The following is a 27,696-nucleotide window of genomic DNA, read 5'->3' on the forward strand; positions in this document are numbered from 1 at the left end:
GAGTTTGATCACAGTGTGTTTGCATATTTTCTTACTATTTTTGGTAGGATTTAAAAATTATTGGTTCATTAACCATTTAAAAGAGGAGGCCGGGCGCAGTGGCTCAAGCCTGTAATCCCAGCACTTTGGGAGGCCGAGACGGGCGGATCACGAGGTCAGGAGATCGAGACCATCCTGGCTAACACAGTGAAACCCCGTCTCTACTAAAAATACAAAAACTTAGCCGGGCGAGGTGGCGGGCGCCTGTAGTCCCAGCTACTCGGGAGGCTGAGGCAGGAGAATGGCGTAAACCCGGGAGGTGGAGCTTGCAGTGAGCTGAGATCCGGCCACTGCACTCCAGCCTGGGTGACAGAGCCAGACTCCGTCTCAAAAAAAAAAAAAAAAAAAAAGAGGAATAATTCAGCAGAGGCACTAGGAGGTTGAACAGGATCATTCTTCAGTAATATCCAGCCTGGAGAGAGGAAAAAGGGATCCAGTTTACTCAGCTGCTTTAAAAACCTACCCACAATCAGCCTTGCAACACAAGCTCAGCACTGGGACTCAGATACCTCTTGTCTGAAGAGACTCTACAGGCATTGTACAAAAAAGGACTACATATCCCTAGGAAGCCTAGGAAGCATGGTTTGGGCTAAAGGATTACGCCCTTCTTCAAAAAACAAAAATAACAATAATAGCGAGACAACGTGATAATGGAGGCTATATTCTGTCCACTGTCAATTAGCTAATGTTAGAGTAGAGACAGAAGATGAGAGTACTAACTTCTTATCCTGGCATTTTCAGTAGGAAGCTAAAGTCTCTACGTGGAATTCAAAAACTGGTAATCAATTTTGTTTCTAAAATTCAAACGTGGTACTGAATTTTAATCCTTCCTGTTGAAGACTGAGGAAGGGCTGCTGCAATCTCAAGGTTCAAATGTCATATTTAGTTGTCAAAGGCCTAATGAAATTTATCAACATTAACCTCCTATGTTTCTCAACCTTTTAAAACCCACATCTCCCACAATGCCTTCTGTAGCTTATAAGCTTTATTGGAACTTTACTTTGTGTACACTACTTACGCTCTAAATCCCTTCTAATTCTAGTAAGGTAGTTAATAAAATAAAATCCAAGGGTGAAACAAAATAAGGAAACTATTAAGTACATAAAAACCATTTCAGAAAAATGTAATTACAATAAATAGACTCTTCAGGTAAATATACAGTACAGATTCAAAGTCATTTATTTAAAATAAAAGGCAATTTGATAAAAAGAGGATTAAAAGCTCAGAGAGGAGCAGAAAAGCAGCAAAGTAGAAAAGAAAACCAAATCTCTACCTAGTTCCAGACTGAATCCGAAGAAATATTAACAACTAATAGTAATGAGAATTGAGAGGGAGGGTTGGAAGTGGCCTGGAGAATCACTGACACCTACTCCCTCATCCTCTAGATGAGCAAGCTGAGCCCAAAGGAGGAGCTCAGAAAAGGCCTTGCCCAAGGTCATTAAGCCAAGAATCAAATCACATTTTCTTGTTCCTGCTAAAGATTTTATATGCTGCTGCTGCTTTTATATATTGCTGCTTCTCTAGACCCTCACAGAGAAACCCTTTGGGAACTCGAACCTGCCTGGCAGAGTGCACTGCACCTGAGGGAGGCTTCTTGGGGGTTTGGTAAGCGTGGAGAATGCAGACTCAGCCTGGGCCTCCATATTTTCCATGAGGCTAAAATATTCTATCCCGACCAAGTCGCATTATCAGGCTGAGGAACCAAGGTCTTGGGAAAAGAACAAAAGAGGCAGATATTGACCAGAGACCCAGGTAAGCTTCCGACCACACCTCCAGCCTCAGGAAGGCAGAGAAGAAAGTAGCCCCTAAATTGTATACTACACCTTGATGTCACGACATTTGCTGCCATGAATTCCAAAGTCAAACCTTTTTTAAAAATGAGAACAAATCACAACTACACAGTGACTTTAAAAATATTCTTAAATTGGGGGCCGGGTGCAGCGGCTCAAGCCTGTAATCCCAGCACTTTGGGAGGCCGAGACGGGCGGATCACGAGGTCAGGAGATTGAGACCAGCCTGGCTAACATGGTGAAACCCCATCTCTACTAAAAAAAATACAAAAAACTAGCCGGTCGTGGTGGCGGGCGCCTGTAGTCCCGGCTACTCGGGAGGCTGAGGCAGGAGGATGGCGTAAACCCGGGAGGCGGAGCTTGCAGTGAGCTGAGATCCGGCTACTGCACTCCAGCCTGGGCGACAGAGGGAGACTCCGTCTCAAAATAAAAAAAAAAAAAAAAAAAAAATTCTTAAATTACGACACAAAGAGTTCAGTGCCCAGATGGTGACAAGTCTGAATTAGTCAGCTGGCACTTCCCCTAGGAGAGCTGAGTAGAAGGGGAAGAGAAATGAGGCTCACACTTGGCTGCCTTTTTCCTAGAAATAATATATGCTTCACCTGGACGCAGCTAAGCCATCGCCTCTGCACATTTTTCTTAGATTCCTAGCAAGTCGCCTCGCCCTTTTAAAACTGTGGATAAGTGGAGTTTTAACACCCTGACACTCTGAGCCCAGGTCCAAAATGTCTAGAGATAAGTAAGTTAAACATTCTTTCCTCTCTTTTTTTTTTTTTTTTTTTTGGAGACGGAGTCTCGCTCTGTCACCCAGGGTGGAGTGCAGTGGCTGGATCTCGGCTCACTGCAATCTCCGCCTCCTGGGTTCAAGCGATTCTCCTGCCTCAGCCTTCCGAGTAGCTGGGACTACAGGCGCACGCCGCCATGCCCAACTAATTTTTTTAAGTAGAAACGGGGTTTCACTGTGTTGCCAGACTGTTCTCAAACTCCTAAACTCAGGCCTCGGCCTCCCAAAGTGCTAGGATTACAGGCGTGAGCCACTGTGTCCGGCCCATTCTTTTTTCAATAACTCCTAAGCCTCCAACTGTAGCAAAAAAAAAAAAAAAAAAAAACCCTAGAAAACATACCCCAACTTGGCCCACCTTACATATAGAAAGAAAACAAAAAGTTCCTACCTCACTCTTAACAGACAGGGCTGGGTTTTGAAATCTGGTGTTCATCTCTGCTTACTGGACCAACGCAGTCTGTGAACTACCAGAAAAATCAACAGGGCCTTTCTCCTCAGCACAGCTTGGTATTTCTGAGAAAACCCAAACGATTTCAAATGCAACTGGTGTCTCCAACTCCACTAAGGCTAGGATACTGTAAGACGAGCCAATCCCCTTTCAATTTTTTTTTTTTTCTTTTTTTTTTGAGATGGAGTCTCGCTCTGTCACCCAGGCTGGAGTGCAGTGGCACTATCTCCGCTCACTGCAACCTCCGCCTCCCAGGTTCAAGTGATTCTCCTGCCTCAGCCTCCCGAGTAGCTGGGACTACAGTTGCGCGCCACCATGCCCGGCTAATTTTTTGTATTTTTAGTAGAGATGGGGGTTTCACCATATTGGTCAGGCTGGTCTTGAACTCCTGACCTCATGATTCACCCGCCTCAGCCTCCCGAAGTGTTGGGATTACAGGCGTGAGCCACTGCACCCAGCCCCCTTTCAAATTTTAAACAAAATATAAACACAGCTATTACCATTGCCTTTTCCAAGCCCATTCTTCACTGATAAGGTCAATATTTTCAACGTTACATCCTCAGCTGAATGGCTGAGGGCGCCACAGACACAACTGTGTTTGTCATTCCATCTTAACTTTAATTATGGATTTCCTCTTTCACCTCAAAATATGCAAACTGCTTTGAGAAGGCAGCTATCATGAGGGCCTCTTTGCAAGCCCATCTCTATAATGATTAATCACAAAAGATAAACTTTATCAGGTAGTCAACTTTGGTGGAAAAACATTCAAGCCTAATAAAATATCCCTCACCAAAGCTGTTGCACCAGAGTTCTTGCCTCCATCTCCGTGGCAAGCTGATTTCATGCACATTCAAGAACAAAGCTGGCCAGGCGTGGTGGCTCATGCCTGTAATCCCAGCACTTTGGGAGGCCCAGGTGGATCACCTGAGGTCAGGAGTTCGAGACCAGCCTGGCCAGTGTAGTGAAACTCCATCTTTACTAAAAATACAAAAATTAGTTGGGCATGGTGGCTGGTGCCTGTACTCCCAGCTACTAGGGAAGCTGAGGCTGGCAGGCACCTGTAGTCCCCACTACTTAGCAAGCTGAGGCAGGAGAATTGCTTGAACCCAGGAGGCAGAGGTTGCAGTAAGCCAAGATTGCACCACTGCACTCCAGCCTGGGCAAAAGAGTGAGACTCCTCAAAGGAAAAAAAAAAAAAAAAAAAGAACAAAGCTGTAAGTGACAAGGAAAGTCCAATACCAGAAGGATCAAAGGGCTAACCCTTTGATCAGATAGCTCAGAATTCTGCAATCAAGTTCTACACTGTTTTAACCTCTTAGACCAGAGATTAGCAAACTTTTCTGTAATAATTTAGGCTTTAAGGGCCTTTCAGCCTCTGTTGCAACTACTCAGCTCTGTCACCATCCCATGAAAGCAGCTGTGGATGATTAGTAAACAAGTGGGTGTGGCTGTGTTCCAATAACTTCAGTGACAAAAAGAGGTAGCTGGCCAGCAGGCTGTGGTTCACTGACCCTGTCTTACACTCTACAAGTTAATGTAGAGTCCTGCTAGAATATGCATCTGGCAGCCATTGGGCCAGGACCAGACAGAATGGCACTCATGGGTAATAGGGACTCACCTTGACCAGCACGGCGGCTACAATGCCCAGGAAAGTGAACAACAGGAGACCGAGTTTTTCTTTGTTGAACCGTTTCAAGAGAAAAAATTTTCCCCAATCCACCTTTGACTGGCTGTTGGGAGGATATCTGAGTTTGTTAGCACCTTCTCTCTTCAAACTTTTTAATAAACAGGGACGCTGATGAGAAAAAGTATCGAAACTATGTTTTCCGTGATAAGCTCCCATCCCACTGGAACCTGAAATAAAGGGAACAGACAAAACAAGCTTCACTGTAGATGATGCAAACTACTGTCTAACAGCCAAAGCTCACATGCACTCCCTGCTGCCTGGGAGCCCCCACTGAACTCTGCGAGCCGAAGTATCTCTTTTCAGGAAGTCCTTACCAACTTCCCTGGAAAAGTCAATGTCCTTGTCAAACAGGATGCTTTCCACGAGCAAGACAAGGACCTGCACCTCTTCTAGAGCTGTGGCTCTCATTTATGCCAGGGACTGTGCTAAGAGTTTAAATCATTCTCTTAAGATAATTCTCACCACAATCCCACCTGGTGAATTATCAGCAGCCGCATTTCCAGAGAGGGAAAGGGAGCTTACGGGGTCAGTTAACCTGCCCAGGGTCACATGGCTGGTAAGTGGCAAAGCCAGAACCCGAACCTAGATCAGGCTCTAAATGCTACATGTGCTCTCTTCCCACCATCCCTTCATTCCCAGCATCCCTTCCCATGGCTTCAGTCATCCATGGCCCCACTGACCCACTTGCTTTCTCTAAGGCTGTAGAAAGTAAGACAGGGCGGCAGGGTTGCACAGCTGGGTGATAATAAGCAAGTGTAAATCTCTGCCCTCCACGAAGCCATGCTCTGTGACAGTTTTCATTTCTCTAACTCTGTGTGTACAACAGACTGACAGGCACAAAGGGGAGCAGTGTGAGCTGGGCAGAGGGAATGGCATGTGTGATGTAAGACACAGGTGACCAGAGGCCAGGGAGCAGTTTACCAAGGCCAGGATGCAGGAAGGAATCATTCATGAAGCAGGCCTGGTGTGAGAAGAGACCCAAGGACAAGACCCTGAGAAAACCTGACACTGAGGGAGGGTAAAGAATGAGGGAGGGGACTGGGCGCAGTGGCTCACGCCTGTAATCCCAGCACTTTGGGAGGCCAAGGCGGGCGGATCACAAGGTCAAGAGATCAAGACCATCCTGGCCAACATGGTGAAATCCTGTCTCTACTAAAAATACAAAAATTAGTTAGACATGGTGGTGCACGCCTGTAGTCCCAGCTACTTTGGAAGCTAAGGCAGGAGAATTGCTTGAACCCAGGAGGTGGAGGTTGCAGTGAGCTGAGGTCGCGCCACTGCACTCCAGCCTGGGTGAGAGCGAGACTCCGCCTAAAAAAAAAAAAAAAGAATGAGGGAGGGGCGAGCCAAAGACATAACCAAGGTAGTTTTATCCAAAGATATAAAAGGGTTATATAAATGAAGAGATGATATAACATATTCCCATTAAGACTCCACATTTTAAAGATATAGATTCTTCCCAAAATAATTTAAGTTTAAATCAATTTTAATCAAAATCTCAGGGGATTTCAGAAGGTTGTTTTGTTTTGTTTTTTTAAGTAGGAGGAGGTAGTGATTCCAAAGATCATCTGGAAAAATAAATTTAGATAAGAACAAGCAAGAAAACACTGAAAAGCAATAAAAATGAAGAGCTTTTACTTTTAGATTTTGAAATAGTGCTATGTCCTAAAGAGCAAGCTACTGGATTGAATATGTGGGTTTTGGAGCCAGACAACTTTGGCTCATTTCTTGGCTTACTACTTATTAGTTGTCTGTCTCTAAAATGCGTGCATTTGGCCAGTCGCAGTGGCTCACACCCATAATCCCAGCACATTGGGAGGCTGAGGTGGGAGGATTGCTTGAGCCCAGGAATTCAAGGCCAGCCTGGGCAGCACAGTGAGACCCAGTCTCTATACAAAAATTTTTTTTTAATTAGCCAGGCATGGTGATTCACCCCTGTAGGCCCAGCTACTCAGTAGGCTAGGGCAGGAAGATTGTTTGAGCCCAAGAGGTTGAGGCTGCAGTGAGCCATGATTGTACCACTGTACTAGCCTGGATGACATTTCAAAGACCCCATCTCAAAAAAGAAAAGAAAAGGCATGGATTCAACCGCAGTACCTGGCATACAATAAGCACTTACTAAATGTCACTTGTAAAGCTAACTGTACAACTACTGTAATTGAAACTGTGGTAGTGGCCCACGGAAAAAACAAACCAGAAAGATAATGCAACCAATGAAAAAACCCTAAGAATGACCCAAACGTGTTTTTATTGAGTACTGATGGTATGAGGATGATAATTTCAAAAAATGGTGCCAGCATAACTAGTTTACTCTTTGAAAAAAAAAAAGGCACATTGGCCGGGCGCGGTGGCTCAAGCCTGTAATCCCAGCACTTTGGGAGGCCGAGACGGGTGGATCACGAGGTCAGGAGATCGAGACCAGCCTGGCTAACACGGTGAAACCCCGTCTCTACTAAAAAATACAAAAAACTAGCCGGGCGAGGTGGCGGGCGCCTGTAGTCCCAGCTACTCGGGAGGCTGAGGCAGGAGAATGGCGGGAACCCGGGAGGCGGAGCTTGCAGTGAGCTGAGATCCGGCCACAGCACTCCAGCCTGGGCGACAGAGCAAGACTCCGTCTCAAAAAAAAAAAAAAAAAAAAAAAAGGCACATTATGACATCATGCGGCATGCGGCATTCTAAAGTGAATTCCATGGTGTTTTTTAGTTTTTGTTTTTGTTTGAGACAGTGTCTTGCTCTGTTGCCCAGGCTGGAGTGCAGTGGCATGATCTTGGCTCACTGAAGCCTCTGCCTCCCAGGTTGAAACGATTCTACTGCCTCAGCCTCCCAAGTAGCTGGGACTACACGTGCATGCCACAATGCCCAGCTAATTTTTTTTGTATTTTTAGTGGAGACGGGTTTTCACCACGTTGGCCAGGCTGGTCTCAAGATTCTGACCTCAAGTGATCCCCCGCCTTGGCCTCCCAAAATGCTGGGATTATAGGTGTTAGCCACCACGACTGGCCAACTCCACGGTTAAAAGGAAGGAAGGACGGAAGGGAGGGAGGGAGGGAAACTACAGATATTTATTATTTATTTATTTTATTCTTATCTTTTTGAGACAGAGTCTCGCTCTGTTGCCCAAGCTGGAGTGCAGTGGTGCAATCTCTGCTCACTGCAACCTCTGCCTCCAGGGTTCAAGTGATTCTCCTGCCTCAGCCTCCTGAGGAGCTGGGATTACAGATGGTGCCGCCACACCCGGCTAATTTTTTGTATTTTTAGTAGAGACAGGGTTTCACCATGTTAGCCAGATGCCTTGGCCTCCCAAAGTACTGGGATTACAGGTGTGTGCCATTGCACCCAACCTGCAGATGATATTTATGTAATACTGAAATAGAGAAGGCTTTTCTAAGCCTACTTTCCAAATCAGAAACCAAAAAACAAAAAGCCACACAGGCTTAGGCGAGGTGTGGTGGCTCACGCCTGTAATCCCAGCACTTTGGGAGGCTGAGGCAGGTGGATCACCTGAGACCAGGAGTTGGGGACCAGCCTGGCCAACATGGTGAGACCCTATCTCTACTAAAAATACAAAAATTAGGCAGGAGTGGTGTTGGGTGCCTGTAATCCCAGCTACTTGGGAGGCTGGGGCAGGAGAATTGCTTGAATCGAGGAGGCAGAGGTTACAGTGAACCAAGATCGCACCACTGCACTCCAGCCTGGGTGACAGAGTGAGACTCCGTCTCTAAATAAATAAATGCTTCAAATTATAGATAAAATTAAAAGAAAAATTAAAATCTGGAAAGGGATATGTGTTACAGATAGGACTGAGGATTTTCTTACTTATAAAAAAGGCTATTTAAAGGCTAATAAGGAAGATGTGAACACAGCAAAAATATCAAAGGACATAAATAGAAAATTAATAGGAATGCTAAAAAAAAATTCAAACTCACTAATAATCAAAGGAGTACAAATTGAAATGAGACCCTTTCTGTCTAGAAAGTTAATAACGGAATAATCCAGAACTGGTGGGGATATAAGGAAGTAAACACTCATATAATGTTCATGGGAATATAAACTGGCAGAAATCTGCAAAGACACTTGAAATATGTATCAAAAGCCTTAAAGGTAAGCATTTCTAAAGAAAAACCTAGGCCGGGCGCGGTGGCTCAAGCCTGTAATCCCAGCACTTTGGGAGGCCGAGACGGGTGGATCACGAGGTCAGGAGAGCGAGACCATCCTGGCTAACATGGTGAAACCCCGTCTCTACTAAAAAATACAAAAAACTAGCCGGGCGTGGTGGCGGGTGCCTGTAGTCCCAGCTACTTGGGAGGCTGAGGCAGGAGAATGGCGTGAACCCGGGAGGCGGAGCTTGCAGTGAGCTGAGATCCGGCCATTGCACTCCAGCCTGGGCGGCAGAGCGAGACTCCGTCTCAAAAAAAAAAAAAAAAAAAAAAAAAAAGAAAAACCTAAGCTGGGTGCGATGGCTCACGCCTGTAATCCCAGCACTGTGGGAGGCCAAGGCAAGTGGATCTCCTGAGCCCAGAAGTTTGAGACCAGGCTGGCTAACACAGCAAAACCCTGTCTCTACTAAAAATACAAAAATTAGCTGGGCATGGTGGCACACACCTGTAGTTGCAATGAGCTGAGATCACACCACCGCACTCCAGCTTAGGTGACAGAGGGAGGCTTAGTTTCAAAAAAAAAAAAAAAAAAAGAAAAAGAAAAATCTAAACTATATGCCAAAATATTAATAGTATTTATGCCTGGGAGATTATTACATTTTTCCTTAAAGTCTGACTGTTTAGACTTTTTGCCGCTGTGTCTGTATTACTTTGAGAATTAGAAGAAAAAGACATTTTTTTCAATTTGGAAAATTGCATAAGCCCTTTTTTTTTTTTTTTTTTTTTTTGAGACGGAGTCTCGCTCTGTCGCCCAGGCTGGAGTGCAGTGGCCGGATCGCAGCTCACTGCAAGCTCCGCCTCCCGGGTTCACGCCATTCTCCGGCCTCAGCCTCCCGAGTAGCTGGGACTACAGGCGCCCGCCACCTCGCCCGGCTAGTTTTTTGTATTTCTTAATAGAGACGGGGTTTCACCCTGTTAGCCAGGATGGTCTCGATCTCCTGACCTCGTGATCCGCCCGTCTCGGCCTCCCAAAGTGCTGGGATTACAGGCTTGAGCCACCGCGCCCGGCCGCATAAGCCCTTTTAACAGAGTAATTACACTTGTAGACATTTCTCCTAAAGAACTAGTCAGAGAGTGCCTAAAGATACATTATACAAGAATCATAATCCCCAAAAAATTGAAATCACAAAAATCTAATACTGGGAACTGGTTACATAAATATGCCACATTCATATGATGGAAAAGTATGCAGTTACTAAAATTATCACATGCAAGAATACCGACATAGGAAAAGTGTCACACTATCCTGTCACATACAGGGTAGAGAACAATGTATACTATGATACCTTTTTGAATAGAATATTCAGGTGTCTGTGTACATCCGTGTGCATATATGTGCAAGACATATACCAGTTATCTTTACATAGTGGGGTTATGGGTAATGTAAATGTTTATTCTTTGGGCTCTTCTATCTTTTCCAACTTTTCTCAAAAAGCCTGTATTCCTTTTACATTCGGGAGTCAAGGCTTGTCTTATTTTTATTTTTTTACAGCATGGCCACTATAATAATGTATTATATGCCTGAAATTTGCTAAGACAGTAAACCTGTTTTTTTTTCTTTTGCATCTTCTTTTTGCATTTTTAACTTTTGTGGGTATATAATAGGTTGCTTATTTTATTTTGTTATTTATTTATTTATTTTATTTTATTTTTTGAGACAGAGTCTTGCTCTGTCGCCTGGTTGGAGTGCAGTGGTGCAATCTCAGCTCACTGCAATCTCCGCCTCCCGCGTTCAAGCGATTCTCCTGCCTCAGCCTCCTGAGTAGCTGGGACTACAGGTGTGTGCCAGCACACCCAGCTAATTTTTGTATTTTCAGTAGAGACAGGGTTTCACCTTGTTGGCCAGGATGGTCTTGATCTTGTGACCTTATGATTCTCCTACCCCGGCCTCCCAAAGTGTTGGGATTACAGGCATGGGCCACCGTGCCTACCCCTTTTTTTTTTTTTTAGATGAAGTCTTGCTCTGTCACCCAGGTTGGAGTGCAGTGGCGCAATTACGGCTCACTGCAACCTCCGTCTCCCGGGTTCAAGCGATTCTCCTGCTTCAGCCTCCCTAGTAGCTCGGACTACAGGCACATGCCACCACACCCAGTTAACATTTGTATTTTTAGTAGAGACAGGGTTTCACCACGTTGGCCAGGCTGGTCTGGAACTCCTGACCTCAAGTGATCTGCCCAGTTTGGCCTCCCAAAGTGCTGGGATTACAGGCATGAGCCACTGCGCCCAGTTGTGTTTTGTTTTAAATAAGATGGTAAAGTCAATGATGCCACAGGCTACCTGGTCAAGTAGGGACAGGGACTGAACCCAAGTCACTTAGATTTGCAATTAGAAGGCACTGGAGACACCATATGGAACAATTACCGAGTTGATTACTGCACTAGCACAGTGGATGCCAGGATCCTATGCAGTGAGCTGAGGAACTAGAGACAACGGAGTCCAATCTTTTAAGCATCTGGGCTACAAAACTATTGGTTACTCCAGCCAGAATCCCAGAAGTCATCCTCTTTCATTCACCCCCTCCTCCAGCATTCACTCCATCAGCAAATCCTGCTGCTTGATCCCAAAAATAACCCCTTCCCTTCCCACTATCTCCCCTGCCACCACCCTCTACAAGCCACCACCATTTCCAATTTGGATCTGGCAATACCTACCGATCTGGCCTCTTCCCGCCTGTCCCTCACCCATGTCAGTCACTGTGCTGGGTGCTGGCAATATATTTACCTCCTAGACAAGGACCTGTGGCTGCAGGTCAAGGCTCCTTGGTCATAGGACAAGGTTTCCTTAACCGGAAACAGACGGTCCTGCCTAGCTGGGCCCTCGTATCCCATGGAGCAACTGACTTCCGGTATTACAAAAAGAGAGGATAGAACAGGGCTTTAAGACAGGGGCTTTTATGGTTGGGTTTTTGTTATGAGAATGTTTACATATTGGCTATGCTGTAATATCTCTATTAGATAGTAGAAAAGCCCACCTAGCCTAGGTCCCAAAGGAGAAATAAAACACTGAGTCGGTCATCTCACGTGTGGGAGAGGGAGGCAGGTCACGTTCTAAAGGGAATAGCAAGGATCAGGCTATGTCCACAAAGCTTCACTTGGAATGAATTTCTTTCTGCCCCTCCTCTCTAGAACAGGGGGAGTCTCATTTTACTCAAATCACAAAACAATTCCAGGAGAGGCTGCTCCTCCAAACAAAGGGCCGGGGAACAAATGCAGGTAAGAACTGAGCAGAAAACAAGGGCGCATTAGAAAACCCCTCTACCTTCTGTCTGTTTCTGGTATTCCGAACCTTTCATTAGTTATCTCATTTAAAAACACACACACACAGAGAAAGACCTTCTTAATTTGAGACCTGACTCTTGGTTCCCAAATCTCCTAAATGCGGCAGGACAATAAATAAAATCAATGAAGTGAACAAAGTAATGATTACAGCTGTGGTCAGTCAGTGCTGCTGACAGAAAGAGTGACAGGACATTCACCCTGTGCTGCAGGGGTGGGTGGGGAAGCAGGAAAACCAGTCAACTGGGTGACCAGGAAAGGCCTCCCTCAGGACAGGACACCCAGGGTATGCAACAGCTGGCTAATTCAACAGCCCGCACAATCCACTCATGAAATGGTGGTGCTTTTGAAATATCTACTATGAGCAGGAGAAAATAAAGACTCACCCACTCCTCCAAAAGGGAAAGAGTTGAGCGTGAAGTGCATAATGACGTCATTGCCTGTGACACCTCCGCTGGATGTCTCATCAATCATCCGTTTGATGAGCTGAGGACAGACCAAAGGCATCCAGGTCAGTGAAGTTGCCCCTCAGGGAACACTCATGGCCCCACCACACAGAGGGCTGTGTGCTCAGAGTTACGAGCTCAAAGCATGCACATTCTGGCTTTGTGTCAATGAAAATTCTTGAGTTTGGGGACACCGTGCCAGATAGACAAACAACCTCAACTGTGGTTAGTGTAGCAAAGTGACTGATACCCAACCTCTCAGACACACATCCAGTGCACAAAGGGAGGCAGCTCCAAACCTCTGGGCCTACTCAGCCACAACCTAGAGGTGTACTCCCCAACACAGCAGCAAAAGGCTCTTTGTAAGGGGACAGCTTAGACTATATTCCAGCTTTAAACACTGTTATTATTTCTTTCTTATCTCCGCTCTACATTATAACACATGATTAATAGGTATGATTTAGTCTTTATGAAATGTGAAAATATTTAAGACTTTAGATTTAGCATCCTATTTTTTAAGAAATAAATGGTTGTTTGGCTTAAGGCCCAGAAAAGCACAAGAACACTTGACTAGTAAATGTCATTTCCCTTGGGTGCCAGCAAGCCCTTGACAGTTCTTCATGTCTGGACTGTAGTGACCTCAGATGACCCACTGCTGGGAAGTGCTCCACACCTGACCTGTACCCTGGCCAGCCGGAAGGAACCCTGGCAGGAAGGTTCCTTCCTGCCCATGTTATCCATGGTTTTAAATGTCAAACCATCGTTTTGTTAATAACCCAGCCTTTACTGAGCCCCACACATTTGGTCTCACTCAAATACCTGTAGCTATCTGTATGTCAATAGCCTCACAAGCTCCAAAAGCTGTCACATGACTATCTATACGTTACCATCAGAAGTTCTCCTGAAAACATTTGGGCCACTGTCTCTTAGTAGCAGCTGGTCCCCTAGTGACATGAATGAGTGAGCCATGCAGAAAGTGGCAGAACTGCTCAACCAGGTGATGCGGTTCCACCACTCTAACAAGAAGCTAGCGTCACGTGAGAAACTAAAATCCATCATATCACAACCATTTATGTGACAGTGTCGGGGTCTTCGTCCCACACAGTGGGTGTGAATGTCATTTTGTGCAGGCTCTTACTCGACAATGCCCTGTGGATTAACATGAGAAAAGCATTTAATGCTGGCACATATAAGTCTTCCAATTATACAGGAGGTGTTTGTGAATCAAAAACCTTGCGACACTCAACCCTGCAGACTCAGATCTAACCCGAGGGAGGAGGGGAACGGATGCTGTGATAACCCCCGAGCCTCATAAACCAAGACAGCAACCTAGGAACACAACTTCACTTAGTGGACTCTGATATGACAGAAGAAACCATCATTGTTTCACATTGTTTTCCGCATTGTTTTACAGCAAAGAAGGAACATGACTCTTGATAGTCGCTTATGCTAGTGAGCTGTTCTCGCTAAAGCTTACCTTATGGTTATGCGAAAATACATAGAGAGCCAGAGGCTTTTCACGTTCATTTATGAAATCTATGGCCTCATCTACATTTTTCACAGGCACTATTGGAAGAACTGGTCCAAAAATTTCTTCTTGCATCACCTTGGTTTTAGGATCAACATCAGTAAGTACTGTTGGGGCTAAAAAGAAAATAAACAAAATGAAAATGAAAATACTTATTAGACAAAAATGTACAACTCTCATCTTGTATCTCTTTCATTGGGTCACCTATCCATCCCTTTCCCTCTCCTCCACAAGTCATATCTATTGAAAAATCCTGAGCAGGTGGATGAGCTGTGCAAATACTCAATGTCTCCAAAGCCTGTGAATCACAAGCCTGTGGACACTTGTGCAAATCTATCTTTTTCACATTGAACTCTGTTCACAGCCATGCATATATTTAACTGTAGATTATACTTAACATTTTTCTGTGCATTGTGTTTTTTTTTTTTGAGACAGAGTTTCGCCCTTGTTGCCCAGGCTGGAGTGCAACGGTGCCATCTCGGCTCACCGCAACCTCCACCTCCCGAGTTCAAGCGATTCTCCTGTCTCAGCCTTCAGAGTAGCTGGGATTACAGGCATGCACCACCATGCCCAGCTAATTTTGTATTTTTAGTAGAGATGGGGTTTCTCCATGTTGGTCAGGCTGGTCTTGAATGGACAGGTCTTTCTAGGAGCAAAGACAGCTCAACTGTGAATCAAATCAATACTATTTTTTCTTAACTTGAGCACTTTCATATATATTATCTCATTAACCTTTATTACAACTCTGTTAGACAGATTAAGAAAACAGAGTTAAATGGTCAAAATTCCCTAAGCCTTAGTTCAGTGTTCCATCTACCATAGGGAAGAGGCACAAAAAAGGAGGGTGAAACAGATGCTGGGGAGGCTATGCAAAGTGTCCCAGCATCTGCTGCCAACATAAGTCACCAACTAGCAGTACTCCAGAAGACTCTGTAAATAAGAAACTGGATCGTCATCCAAAAGAGAAGTCATCTGACAATAACAAGTTGGCACTTTTCCTTTACCCCTAGTTTCTAATAGATTATCTTGGCAATGTGGCTGTGGATAGCTTCTTGCAGCACCACTTCCAGGGGTATATAAACTGCCACCCCTAATCCATTCCCTACATCTTCCTCAGGTCAGAGAACCAATTTGGGCTGAGTGTCTACTTCCTCTGCATAGCCGTGCTCAGGTAAAATGATCCCAGCTCGAAGTCAGGGGAAAGTCCTAATTAGTCTATAAGCTAATCAGGATAGCCCCTTCCTTTTGCCATTCATTAGCCTAGAAACGGGCAATGTGGACACGCTGAGGATGGGAGAACAGAGAGGTGAAAGAAGTAGAGTCCGTTTTCTCTTTTTTCTACAGATGTATTCCCCAGTTCGATCTGGGCCGCCACCAAGAGAGACAGAAGGCACAAGGATTGTTTTCTTTTGCATCCTAGTACAAAGAATCAGGGTTTTTTGATGGTACCATGAAGCCACTGAATTATACAGCTCAGCAGAACCTCGGGACTGCTAATTACAAGAGAATCAATTTCTGCTTATTATTTCATTTTTAAATTTTGTTTTTTTAAAGTTGATTTTTTTTTTTTTTTTGGTAACTTGTAGCATCTTATCTGATAAAGGGGATAAGTAAAGCTACGTGGTGCAGCTTCTTTGCCAGCCAAGTCCAAATGTGTCTAATTTTTCTGTCACCTTATATGTTACTTTAGAAAAATGTGCTTAACATTCAAAGGAATATATATTCAAGGCAAAGAAGAAAAAGCACAAAGAAGGTACACAAATAATAAGGTCAAGCATGGTGGACCAAAACATTATTTCTGGAATGGTACCATCACTGGTTAATTGTGGAATAGTGACCAAGCTATTTCCTTCTTTGTGCTGTTTTCCCATCCACGAACTAAAGATAATTACATCAAGTTCTATTCTGCTTCTCAGGATTGTTATGAAGAAAAAAGTAGTTAACGTGTAAATATGAACTGGAGCAATGCTGGTGGCATCATTCAATACACAGAAACATAGACATTTTAAATAGTTTATAACAAAAGCTACAGTATACCAGAAAGCAGGATTTAGTACTTCAACAATTAAATCAACAATTAAATGCTATATATTTAATAGTGTATGTAGTGTTAATAAGTAGTGTCAGCAAAAACTGCCAAATTGCCATCTTCCCATAGGAAAGGAGAATTTCCATTACCTATGTAGCGTGTGGCCTCATCAGTCTCCCCACCAAGAGCTATCTTTTGTCCTTCAAGCAAACTTAGTATCCTCTTAAAATGACGAAGATTGATGATCCTTTCATAATCAGGAGACTCTTTTATATTTTCTCCATAAAATTCCTATTTAAAACAACGGGAGTATATAAATGTCACAAAGACCCACAATTCAATTTCAGTGAGTACAAAATCCAGCCATGCCCCAAAATCAGTCTGGTTTTACACCCTCACAGAATCTAACACCCCACCCCTCAAGTAATTTAACAGTAGTACGATAGTAAATTTCAGCTTTTTGGCAGGTCGAGGACTAGAAAATAAAGAGCGCACACACACAGAAGACATCTATCACTGTCCATAGTTCCAAAGGTTCTTACGGATCTTACAGTCCACCCACGGGCCTTCACCTCCTGCGGCTGACAGTGGGAGCAGGCTGGGGTAAGTCTTGTTCTGCATCAGGGTTGCCTATGTGTTCATACATTGGCTGTGCCTGCTCTCCCCCTACAGTAAGTTCGGTAGTTACAGCAGAGACCCAAAGGTCTGCAGAGTCTGAAATATTTGCCACTTAGCCCTTTACAGAAAACAGCTACCAATCTTTGCTCCATTTTGCTGTTTTGGTCTTCTTTGAACTGGTATTTCCACCACTTACACGTGATGGTGAAACCACTTGAAGGATCAAAATACAGCTTTGGGAAATTACCAAGGTAAAAGAACTTCAATAATCATGCAATCAATATTTACTTTGTAAAACAAAATTACTGAATTGCTGCATCACTTCAAAGCCTTGGGAGAGTTCTCAATTTAATCTCAAATCAAAATGAACACTGTTCACCCAACCTCTACCAAGAGCAATTCTCAAGTCTGGGTGGTCGGAATCCCTGGTGCAGCTTGCTAGAATGCATGTGCCTGAGCTCTGACTCCAGAGTCACCAACAGTAGCTTTCAGTGCTGAGTGCATCACAGAATTACCTGGAGGCCTCAGACAAGCTGAATCTTTGGAGGGTAAGGCTTGCAAACTTGTTTTTAAATGGTTCCCTAATGATTCTAACATGTAGCTTGAGAACCACTGTGTCAAGAGTATAAATGCCTCCAAGGGAGGCAGAGGCCCTTATTCCTTTGAAATTGAATTCATCACCACACTCAACTAAGCATTTCTCCAATTCCCAAATATTTTCAATCTCACAAGTATCTTTTAACCACTCTCTCTTCCCACGTACCCTGAATCTGGGCAACTCTTCCTTCGCGTGCTCATCTGGATCCATTTTTAGTCCTATCACTAAAAATGATAGTCCAATACCCATATCAAGGCCCTAGCACCTCATCCCCGAAGTTACTCTGCCTGGAACCATGGTGAACTATTGCCCTGAACTTCCTGGTACACAATTTTCTTTTTTTTTTTTTGAGACAGGGTCTCACTCTGTCACCTAGGCTGGAGTACAGTGGCACACTCTTGGCTCACTGCAGCCTCCGCCTCCCAGGAGGATCAAGCGATCCTCCTCCCTCAGCCTGCCAAGTAGCTGGGACCACAGGTACAAGCCACTACACCCGGATAATTTTTGTATTTCTTGTAGAGACAAGATTTTGCTACGTTGCCCAGCTGGTCTTGAATTCCTGGCCTCAAGCAATCTCTCTGCCTTGACCTTCCAAAGTGCTGGGATTACAGGAGTGAGCCACCATGCCCAGCCAATTTTCTCTCTTTTTTTTTTTTTTTTGAGACAGAATCGTACGCTGTCACTCAGGCTGGAGCACAGTAGTGCTATAATGGCTCATCACAGCCTTGAACTCCTGGGCTCAAGTGATCCTTTTGGCTTCAGCCTCCTGAGTAGCTGGGACTACAGGCATGTGCTACCATGCGCAGCTAACCTTTTTCTCTTTTGTAGAGACAGGGTCTCATTATGTTGAGACCTTGAACTCCTGGGCTCAAGCGATCTTCCTGCCTTAGCCTCCCAAAGTGCTCGGATTACAGGAGTGAGCCACTGTAACCGGCAACAATTTTCATTTTCTTTTTTTAAATTTTTTGAGACAAAATCTCATACCATTACCCAGGCTGGAGTGTGGTAGCATGAACTTGGCTCACTGCAACCCCCACCTCCTGGGTTCAAGCAATTCTTGTGCTTCAGCCTCCCAAGTAGCTAGAATTATAGGTGCATGCCACCATGCCCGGCTAATTTTTGTATTTTTAGTAGAGATGGGTTTTGCCATGTTGGCCAAGCTGGTCTGCAACTCCTCACCTCAAGTGATCAACCTGCCTCGGCCTCCCAAAGTGCTGGGATTACAGGCGTGAGCCACCATGTCCGGCCAACAATTTTCATTTTCAGATCACATGCATTACTCTTTGGTGTTTCTGATCCTTCCTTTTAGTGCCAATTAACATCTGTCGAGTAAACAGTGACTACTCCAGTAATTTCTTTCATCTGATGGGTTAATGACCCTCATCCACTGCTGAACTCAGTCACACTGGTCATCCCATTCTTATTATTTATTTAAGACAGAATCTTGCTGTCACCCAGCAGTGCAGTGGCATGATCCTGGCTCACTGCAACCTTTGCCTCCCGGGTTCAAGCAATTCTCGTCAGGGTTCAAGTGAATCTCGTGCCTTAGCCTCCTGAGTAGCTGGAATTACAGACATGCACCACCACCCCTGGCTAATTAGTAGAGACGGGGTTTCATCACATTGGCCAGGCTAGTCTTGAACTTCTGACCTCAAGTGATCTGCCCGCCTCGGCCCCCCAAAGTGCTGGGATTACAGGCATGAGCCACCGTGCCCAGCCCCCATTCCTTTCTACCAACCTAAATGCTACATTTCCTTCAAGTCTTGGCTTGGGACTCTACCATGCAGTCTTCCTTGGTTCCCTCACTGCAGATATTTACTTTAAACACCCTGAAAGATTGCTAACTATACCAAGGGTACACTGTAAGTAGTTATTTAATTAAGTCACTCCTCCAAACTACTGGCCACCCGAGGCCCTCTACATACACAAAAACTGATAACCTTCATCGGCAATGGCCAATATGCCACAGGGTCTCTCTGATTATACCTAAAGGGTTGGCAACATTCCCTCAAAACCACGGACACACAATTATTTAACTTTTTTAAAAAAAAGTATATGACACAACTAATCATCAACAAATCAACTAGACAACTTAAGTAGATTTAACACCAAGGCAACCTTGCTCCCAGCAGATATTCTATGAAAGGTACACAGAGCATTTTCATATTAGTCAGTAAGTTCATTGAGTCACATATGCTTTTAAAATTTTCCTGAAGGAAGAAACAAATGGGGATGCTGCCTGCGAATAGTTAATTTGACTCCTTATCTTATTAAAATCAGTGGAATCAGATGTTTTAAATACAAACCTTCACCGTTTCCTTAATCTTCCACACAATTTGACTTTGGAGGGATGCTTCACAGAGAATATAATCAGGTGCAATGCAGGTTTGGCCACAATTCATGTATTTTCCCCAGGTTATGCGTCTGAGGGGAAAAAATCCAGAACAGCTATATAATTCAGTCAAATTTTCAATTGTTACATTGTGTTGTTTGACTGTTTTGCAACTAAAATAGATTCATATATTTATCTGGCAATTTTTATTAAAAAGTTAAAAACTCATTTCTAAATCAGTCGGTTGGAACTTAGAATGTATTTTCCAAATGAGGTAGAATATTTTACACAGCAGGGAATTCTCACGCCAGCTCATGGGAAACAGTACTTGGTAAACAGTGATGCCATTGCCTGCAGCAGGAAAAGAGGAGAAACAGCCTCCCAATGTCCTTTCCCCTCTCCCAGTCCAGCCAAAGGAAAGTCCTGGATGACAGGAGTTCGGTACAGACTCTCCTGGTTGTGGCTTTTGGCTCTGCCGGCAAGATGTTCAGGTATAAAGCAGGATGGCAGCCAGACTTCAAGGCCACCCTCCTCTTTGTGGAGCCCTGCCCCACTTGGGAAGACCTTTCCCATGCATGGGCAGAAACCCATGCCCTGAACATTCACTAACTGAGGGTGTCCGGTTTTGGCAACAAGATTTCTACTTAGGAAGCCAACCTGGAACCCTGACCTGGAATCTCTGAAGGGGAGAGAAAGCCACGCCACCCAGGGCAGAGTCAGTTCTATGATTTGGCACTTCTTAGTAGCTAAACCGGATTTAGCAGAGAGAACCTGAAACCTCTTATTTTCTGATGTTCAGATGCAAGATGTTATTCACAGTTAAAAAATGAGGAACACTCGTTTTGTCCACAAAGGATCTCAGGTAAGGGATCAGCATAATACTCTCTCAAATGGGAATTTAAAGATTTTATTTGGCGCACACAATACTTTGGATTATGTACTTAACAGATCACGGGCCAGAAGAACATTAAATTTCTTGCTAGATCTAGCTGTGATCTTGAGGACAGAAATAACTTTTTCAAAATTCCTAAGGACAACCACATGATGTCAGGACTTACAGCTCATCATTTTTGACAGTGGCACCAAGAGACAGTGAAAGACTCCAGTTACTCTTGATGACATCAACCACCAAAGTTAAATGATGCATCTTGGAGCCATAAGGTATGGGGTTCAAATGCAAAGAGTAACATTGTCAGGAAAAGTCTCCACTGTGCTGGGAAAACTGCAGAAAATCAGACAGCCAGACTCACCTGCAAACAATGTCCAGGTCACAATCTTTATCAATATAACATGGACTTTTCCCTCCCAGTTCAAGAGTCACAGGGGTCAGATGCTTGGCAGCAGCTTCCATGACAATTTTGCCAACCGCAGTATTTCCCGTATAGAAAATGTGGTCAAATCGCTGCTTCAGGAGCTCCGTGGTTTCCTCAACACCACCATTAATAACAACATAGAGGTCCTCAAAGAAAGAGAAACACAAACTCTTGCACTGCCAAATTAATCCTAACATTTTAACATCAGCAATCTCTTCAGCATAAACATGTAACATTCAGTAAAACCCAGAGAGTGTCAAGACCAGTCCCTGTGAGGGATGGGAGAGGGAGGTGACCAAGGACAAGAGGAGAACACACAGTCTGCTGGCATCTGGGAAGCATGAACCCACATAGAACCAACCTGGAGACTCGCTTTTTTACATGAGCTCAGCAACAAAGACACTAAGGAGAACAAATGGTTGAACTTGACCAGGGAAAATGCATGAGATGTGGGTGTATGCAGAAGTGACTCTGGTGAAGAATGGCTCCCACAGGACAGGTCCCAGCTGCATATCTTAGTCTGAATGTTCTCTGTCTCACAACAGAGTAGGCTCAGCCCATGCTATTCTGAATGGTATACCCGGCACAGTAGCTGAGAGCGCTTGCTTTTGAAGTGTATCTGGTTTGAATCTGGGCTCTGCCACTCACTAGCTTATTTGACTTTAGGCAAGCTACTGAACATCTCTGAGCCTCAATTTCTTCATCTGGCACTGGGAGAATTCACGTAGTTTCTGTGGACTGAGCCCATTACGCATTGTGCTATCATTACCAGCTGTTCTAAGAGATAACACCTTAGACAATAACAGCATGAAAAGTAAGAGAACAGATGGCAACCAAGGAAGACAGAGAGGTATTCAAGACTCCAAGGTGGAAGTGTGAAGTAAAAGTTGGCTTGTGGATCTCATGTTTCCATTTGATCTCCTGTTCTGAAGACGAATTAGTTTCATTCACTTCATAGTTCAGCTGCCCAACAAATATTTCAAGCTTTAACTTTTCTATGACTTAATCTACATAGCATATATTATTAACCCCCTAACACGGTAACTGTAGCTGGTAGGGCATTATTATCCTCCTCATCCAGACAGTCAGTTACTGAATAATTTACCCCTGGTCAGGGGCAAAGCAGTACCTTCAACCTCTATCTTCTGGTTCTAAGTCCTATTCAGTCCTTGACATCTCACTGTCTTCCATTTCTTCTTTCTTGATTGGATCATTACAGCTATTAGAACAAAATGGTTCTAACAAAGAGAACAATATCATTCCAAGAACCAGAACTGGCCTCAAGCCATTACAAGTTGATGTCCAGAACACAGGTTAAGATATTTTTAAGCTGTCTTTCAATGAAAGCTAAATGAAGACGACTCTCTGCAGCAACTCATGTAGAACTCAGCAGTGCCAACTTCTTCGCGGCATCATTAACTTCCCAGGAGGGCATAAGAACCTCTGACTCAGACAGATGAACTACCCCGCAGTTGAGCAGATCATTTTCTTTATTCAGTTCTTGATATTCTTTTTTTTTTTTTTTTTTTTTGAGACGGAGTCTCGCTGTGCTCCCAGGCTGGAGTGCAGTGGCGTGATCTTGGCTCACTGCAAGCTCCGCCTCCCGGGTTCACGCCATTCTCCCGCCTCAGCCTCCCGAGTAGCTGAGACTACATGCGCCCGCCACCACGCCCGGCTAGTTTTTTGTATTTTTAGTAGAGACGGGGTTTCACCATGTTAGCCAGGATAGTCTCGATCTCCTGACCTCGTGATCCACCCGCCTCGGCCTCCCAAAGTGCTGGGATTACAGGCTTGAGCCACCGCGCCCGGCCTCAGTTCTTGATATTCTTAAATGCCAGCGTGTTAAGTCAGTGTGAGAATACGTCCTCTAATTCAGGAGGGCACTTTTTTTGTGTGTGTGGCATGTTTTCATGCCACAGACATGTCTTTTTTGAAAGCAGAAGTACTCTTACAGGCTGGGTGCAGTGGCTCACACCTGTAATCCCAGTACTTTGGGAGGCCAAGGTGGACGGATCACCTGAGGTCAGGAGCTCAAGACCAGCCTGGCCAACATGGTGAAACCCCATCTCTACCAAAAATACAAAAACTAGCTGGGCATGGTGGCACATGTCTATAATCCCAGCTACTTGGGAGGCTGAGGCAGGAGAATCACTTGGACCCAGGAGGCGGAGGTTGCAGTGAGCCGAGATCCCACCACAGCACTACAGCCTGGGTGAGAGAGCAAGATTCCAGCTCAAAAAACAACAAAAAAGGGTACTCTTATACAATCATATAAAAGTACATTTTGTTAGAACAAAAGAAATTATTAGTAACAGAAATATGTTAGCACCCAGCACAGTACCAGTCCCTCATTAAATAATCCATTAGATGAAAACACCTAAAATCACGTTAGCTCAAATAAAGATTATTCCAAAATGCCAAACAGACAGAATCTGTCAACAGCAGGAGTACATACTCATGAAGTCATGGGCCTACATATATTGTGTAACCTCCACAGCCGGGTGACTCCACAATGTACTTTGGAACTGAACTCCTTTTACTAAGTCAATTGCTGAAGGCTTAAAGAAACTGCAATCGGGTCCCTGGCCAGCAATAACATGCAATAGCAAGAAAATCAAATGTGTGTTTTCCCCAGTAAACACGTACGTTGAAGATGGGTCAAGAAATTCTTACCTGGTCTAAATACTGAGGGAGAAGCTTAGCCACGATCTTGGCTGTATTTTCACTCAGTTCAGAAGGCTTGATAATCACAGCATTTCCTAAACAAAGTAAAAAGTAGAACAGTATCATCTAATACTTAACTGTAATAGCTACCAAAATGGCGCTCAGTGGGAAGTATAGGCTAGGTACTCCCAATTATTTCTGCAGCTCTCAATGCTGCACATCCTCAAAATGAGCGTAAGAGCTCACCTCACTTTCTCTTCAAAGGCTAACTCCTTAGCTGTCATCATCTTCAGGTCACTGTCAATGGGTTCCATCAGCCCTTCCCACTCCTCCAACTTTCTATCACCTTTCTCCCACTTCTGCCCCTAGATTGTCCTCTCTGCCCGGGAATTATTGGGCAAATGAGCGATTTCAACATACAGCTCTCTATCTGGATCCTGCAAAGTGAGAAATTAATCTCCTGGCATTTGCTATATACCCAAGCTAGCATTACTCTCATAGCCTTTATTTGAATGAAGAAACTGGTCAGACAGAATCAAATGGTTCATCCAAAGCCAGAGCCAGCAACTGAAACCATATTAGAATACGGATGCCTGACTCCAAACTCCTGGGCCTATTGACTCAGACACCTTTACACAGGTTCATTCTCCACGCGCTTCAAAACATAGCCACACAAATCTCCTCAGCAGCTCATTAAAAAATATGTATGATATGTATGAATTCTCAGTACACTGGTGGTGTAAACAAAGGCAAACCACCAAAGTAAATGCATTTAATTAGCCACTATCCTTAATTTACAATGAATATGACAAAATAAGCCTCCCTAAAAAGGTATATAGACATAAGCTGGCACCAGACCTGCAGCGATGGCTCCTATCAGTGGCTGAATGATGAGAACAAAGGGGTAGTTCCAAGCTCCGATTATCAGCACCACTCCCAGAGGCTGTGGCTGAATATAGGCCTCATCCATCATGGTGAGCAGGTTCTTCTTAACTGGTTTAGCAGTAACCCATTCAGGAAGATTCTCAAGCATAAAATCAATTTCCCCAAGGACAGTAATGACTTCCTGACTGTACGCATTGAGTTCACTCTGTTATAAGAGAATCACAGTTAATCTTGCAGAGTAAGTATGATACACTTCGCCCTGAATGTCAAAACACTCAAGCCAGGGACACCTGCAGTGACAACAACTGGCATTATCAGACTAGCTGGTTTGCCATCCAGACTCCTTTTGCACCTGCACTTCACGCCCTTGATAAGGGCTTGCTAATTCTCTAATATATTAAAAAAAAAAAATCAAAGATTATTTCAGGGAGTAGTAACACTAGTAGTAGTAGTAGTACCACTAGTAAATCCTTCTTTACTAATCCACACCCTTTAAAAGCCAGGCTTAAATATTACCTCTTTCAGGAAGATTTCCTTGAGTAATAAAGGTCTGCTCTGATCATACTTTCTGTATCACAGTAATTATGCTGTTGACCTGCATCTTAATACTTCACCCTTAACGCACTGGTTTATAACTATTACTCACATTTTATCCATGTATGCTCTGTTTCCCAATCAAGTTTAAAACTCTTGAGGACAGAGAACTTACTGTATTTCTTGAGTCATCCTATATATACACATACTCACACAAACATTTAGTTCTTCAAGAATGATTAAATGACACAGTCTTTTTGGAATCTTAATTATCCCATCTTGTTTATTTAATATCACAGCCCCTTTCCACCAAAAGTACTCTAAATTTTATAGTTGCTACTAGTACTACTGTTATGACTTATTAAAATAATCTTTGATTGAGGGGATTGTGGGGAAGGGAAAAATCACAAACCCAGAGTAAAGCTTTGCTACACATGTAATGCAGATAAAACAAGATGACGGCCTCGTGCCTGTAGTCCTAGTATCTGGGAGGCTGGGGCAGGAGGACTGCTTGAGCCTAGGAGCTGGAGGCTGCAGTGGGTTATGATTGAGTCACTGCACTTCAGCCTGGGTAACAAAGGGAGACCTCGTCTCTTTAAAAAAAAAAAAAAAAGTAACTATTATCAGAAAACATAAAGGAATACACTTACACCCTAAAACATTACTTAAAACTTTGCTACCACAGGCCAGGAGTGGTGGCTCACACCTGTAATCCTAGCACTTTGGCAGGCCCAGGCAGGCGGATCACTTGAGGCCAGGAGTTCAGGACCAGCTTGGTCAACAGGTGAAACTCCATCTCTACTAAAATTACAAAAATTAGCCGGGCATGGTGGCGCACGCCTGTAATCCCAGCTACTGAGGAGGCCGAGGCAAGAGAATCGCTTGAACCCGAGAGGTGGAGGTTGTAGTGAGCAGAGATCGCACTACTGCACTCCCGCCTGGGAGACACAGTGAGACTCTGTCTTAAAAGCAAAACAACAAGCAAACATACAAAGAAAACCACACACACACACAAATCAAAACAATAAAAACTTTGCTACACAAAGCGTGTTTCCAAAAGAGGTATATGACATCACTGGGGACCTTGTTAGAAACTTGGAATCTCAGATCCCACCCCCGACGTACTGAACAATAATTTGCATTTTAACAAGATCCCCAGGTGTCTGTTGGTGCATTAAAATTTGAGTAGAACTGACCTAGTAACACACAAAGTTATGAAGAAAAATCTGAGTGCAACTATAACTTAAAAACAAAACTCTGTCTACAAAATAAACCATAAACAAAGCTAAAGGGCAAGAAATAGACCCAGAGACTGGTCTGAGGGTAATGGATTATTCAGAACGTATTAAATATTACTGTCACTAAAGTTGGTATACAATTCTCCCACTGCTAAATTTTACTGGTTTTAAAAGAAAGAAAGAAACCCAAAGAAAGTATCTACAATACGGTAAACTGACAAATTACTGAAATCCAGAATATACAAAGAGTTCCTACACATCATAAGGAAAAGAATCACAAAAGTAACAGAAAAATAGACAACAATAGAAAAGGCAGAAAAGGAACCACAGAGGCCAGGTAACAACATATGCCCTTCTGGCCGGGCGCGGTGGCTCAAGCCTGTAATCCCAGCACTTTGGGAGGCCGAGACGGGCGGATCACGAGGTCAGGAGATCGAGACCATCCTGGTTAATACGGTGAAACCCCGTCTCTACTAAAAAGTACAAAAAACTAGCCGGGCGAGGTGGTGGGCGCCTGTAGTCCCAGCTACTTGGGAGGCTGAGGCAGGAGAATGGCGTGAATCCGGGAGGCGGAGCTTGCAGTGAGCTGAGATCTGGCCACTGCACTCCAGCCTGGGCGACAGAGCGAGACTCCGTCTCACAAAAAAAAAAAAAAAAAAAAAAAAAAAACAAAAAAACATATGCCCTTCTGAGTGCTAGAGGACAGGGAAAGTCAGAGGGAACTTTGGCTTTATCTGTATTGCTGGAGATCATACTCCCAGCGCTGGAGTAATCCGAAATGTAAAAGCAAAAACAAAACCCAGCAGAAGCTCCGGCCCGCAAGTGCGCGGCTGGGGCCAGCTTCCCCGCGCTCCGCCGCTCGCGTGCGTACCTTGCACAGGTCGGCGGCGATGGCCGCCAGGATGTCCTTCTCGCGCTCCTGCACCATCCTCCGAAGGGCCTCCAGCTGCTGCAGCCGAAACCGCAGGGGTCGCGACCGTCCGGACAGGAATGCCTGGCGAACCCGCTGTACTTCGCGCTCCATGGCCTGGTCCTGCAGAGAACTGCACGGTCGGAGGGCGCTGGGGCGTGGGAGACGGGATGCAGGCAGGTGCTGGCCTTGCCTCCCCTCCCTCCGCCTCCCTCCGGGGGTTGTCCCCACCGCCGACCCGCAGCCACAACTCACTCGCCCAGAGCTCACTCGCTCAGCCGCGGCCTCCGGGCCCGCCTACTCCCACTGCCAGACCCAGTTGCCGCGGGGCTGACTGAGCTTGACCCAAAGCCTCGTGCCTATTGGCCCGGGAGGCCCACGTGACAGCCGCCGGCCGGACGCCGGCCTCGCCCACGCGGCC

General features: G+C 44.6%; 1 protein-coding gene and 1 pseudogene across 1 annotated transcript; both read right to left on the reverse strand.

Annotated features, from left to right (window-relative positions):
- Positions 1–388: 388 nt before the first annotated feature.
- On the reverse strand, positions 389–27,639 carry ALDH3A2 (aldehyde dehydrogenase 3 family member A2). The gene is made up of 12 exons (XM_025363033.1): positions 27,518–27,639; positions 27,237–27,426; positions 24,567–24,798; positions 23,718–23,803; positions 20,982–21,190; positions 19,706–19,823; positions 16,333–16,474; positions 14,104–14,270; positions 12,567–12,666; positions 4,680–4,915; positions 3,002–3,126; positions 389–451 (listed from the first exon to the last, which is right to left on the reverse strand). Exons 2-11 carry the CDS (start codon positions 27,387–27,389, stop codon positions 3,043–3,045), a joined length of 1,527 nt encoding a protein of 508 aa, XP_025218818.1. The 5' UTR covers positions 27,390–27,426; positions 27,518–27,639; the 3' UTR covers positions 389–451; positions 3,002–3,042.
- On the reverse strand, positions 15,497–15,587 carry LOC112610475 (annotated as a pseudogene).
- Positions 27,640–27,696: the final 57 nt, after the last annotated feature.

Source organism: Theropithecus gelada, chromosome 16 (assembly GCF_003255815.1).
Source record: "Theropithecus gelada isolate Dixy chromosome 16, Tgel_1.0, whole genome shotgun sequence".
NCBI lineage: Eukaryota > Metazoa > Chordata > Mammalia > Primates > Cercopithecidae > Theropithecus > Theropithecus gelada.

What these genes read in the sequence shown, in the direction of transcription:
- ALDH3A2 (XM_025363033.1), bottom strand. Translation starts at nt 27,389, where the DNA reads ATGGAGCGCGAAGTACAGCGGGTTCGCCAGGCATTCCTGTCCGGACGG. An exon ending in TCGCCGCCGACCTGTGCAAG is followed by an intron (nt 24,799 to 27,236) that starts GTACGCACGCGA and finishes CTCTTATAACAG; the next exon opens with AGTGAACTCAATGCGTACAG. An exon ending in TGAGGCCACACGCTACATAG is followed by an intron (nt 14,271 to 16,332) that starts GTAATGGAAATT and finishes TTTTCTTTTTAG; the next exon opens with CCCCAACAGTACTTACTGAT.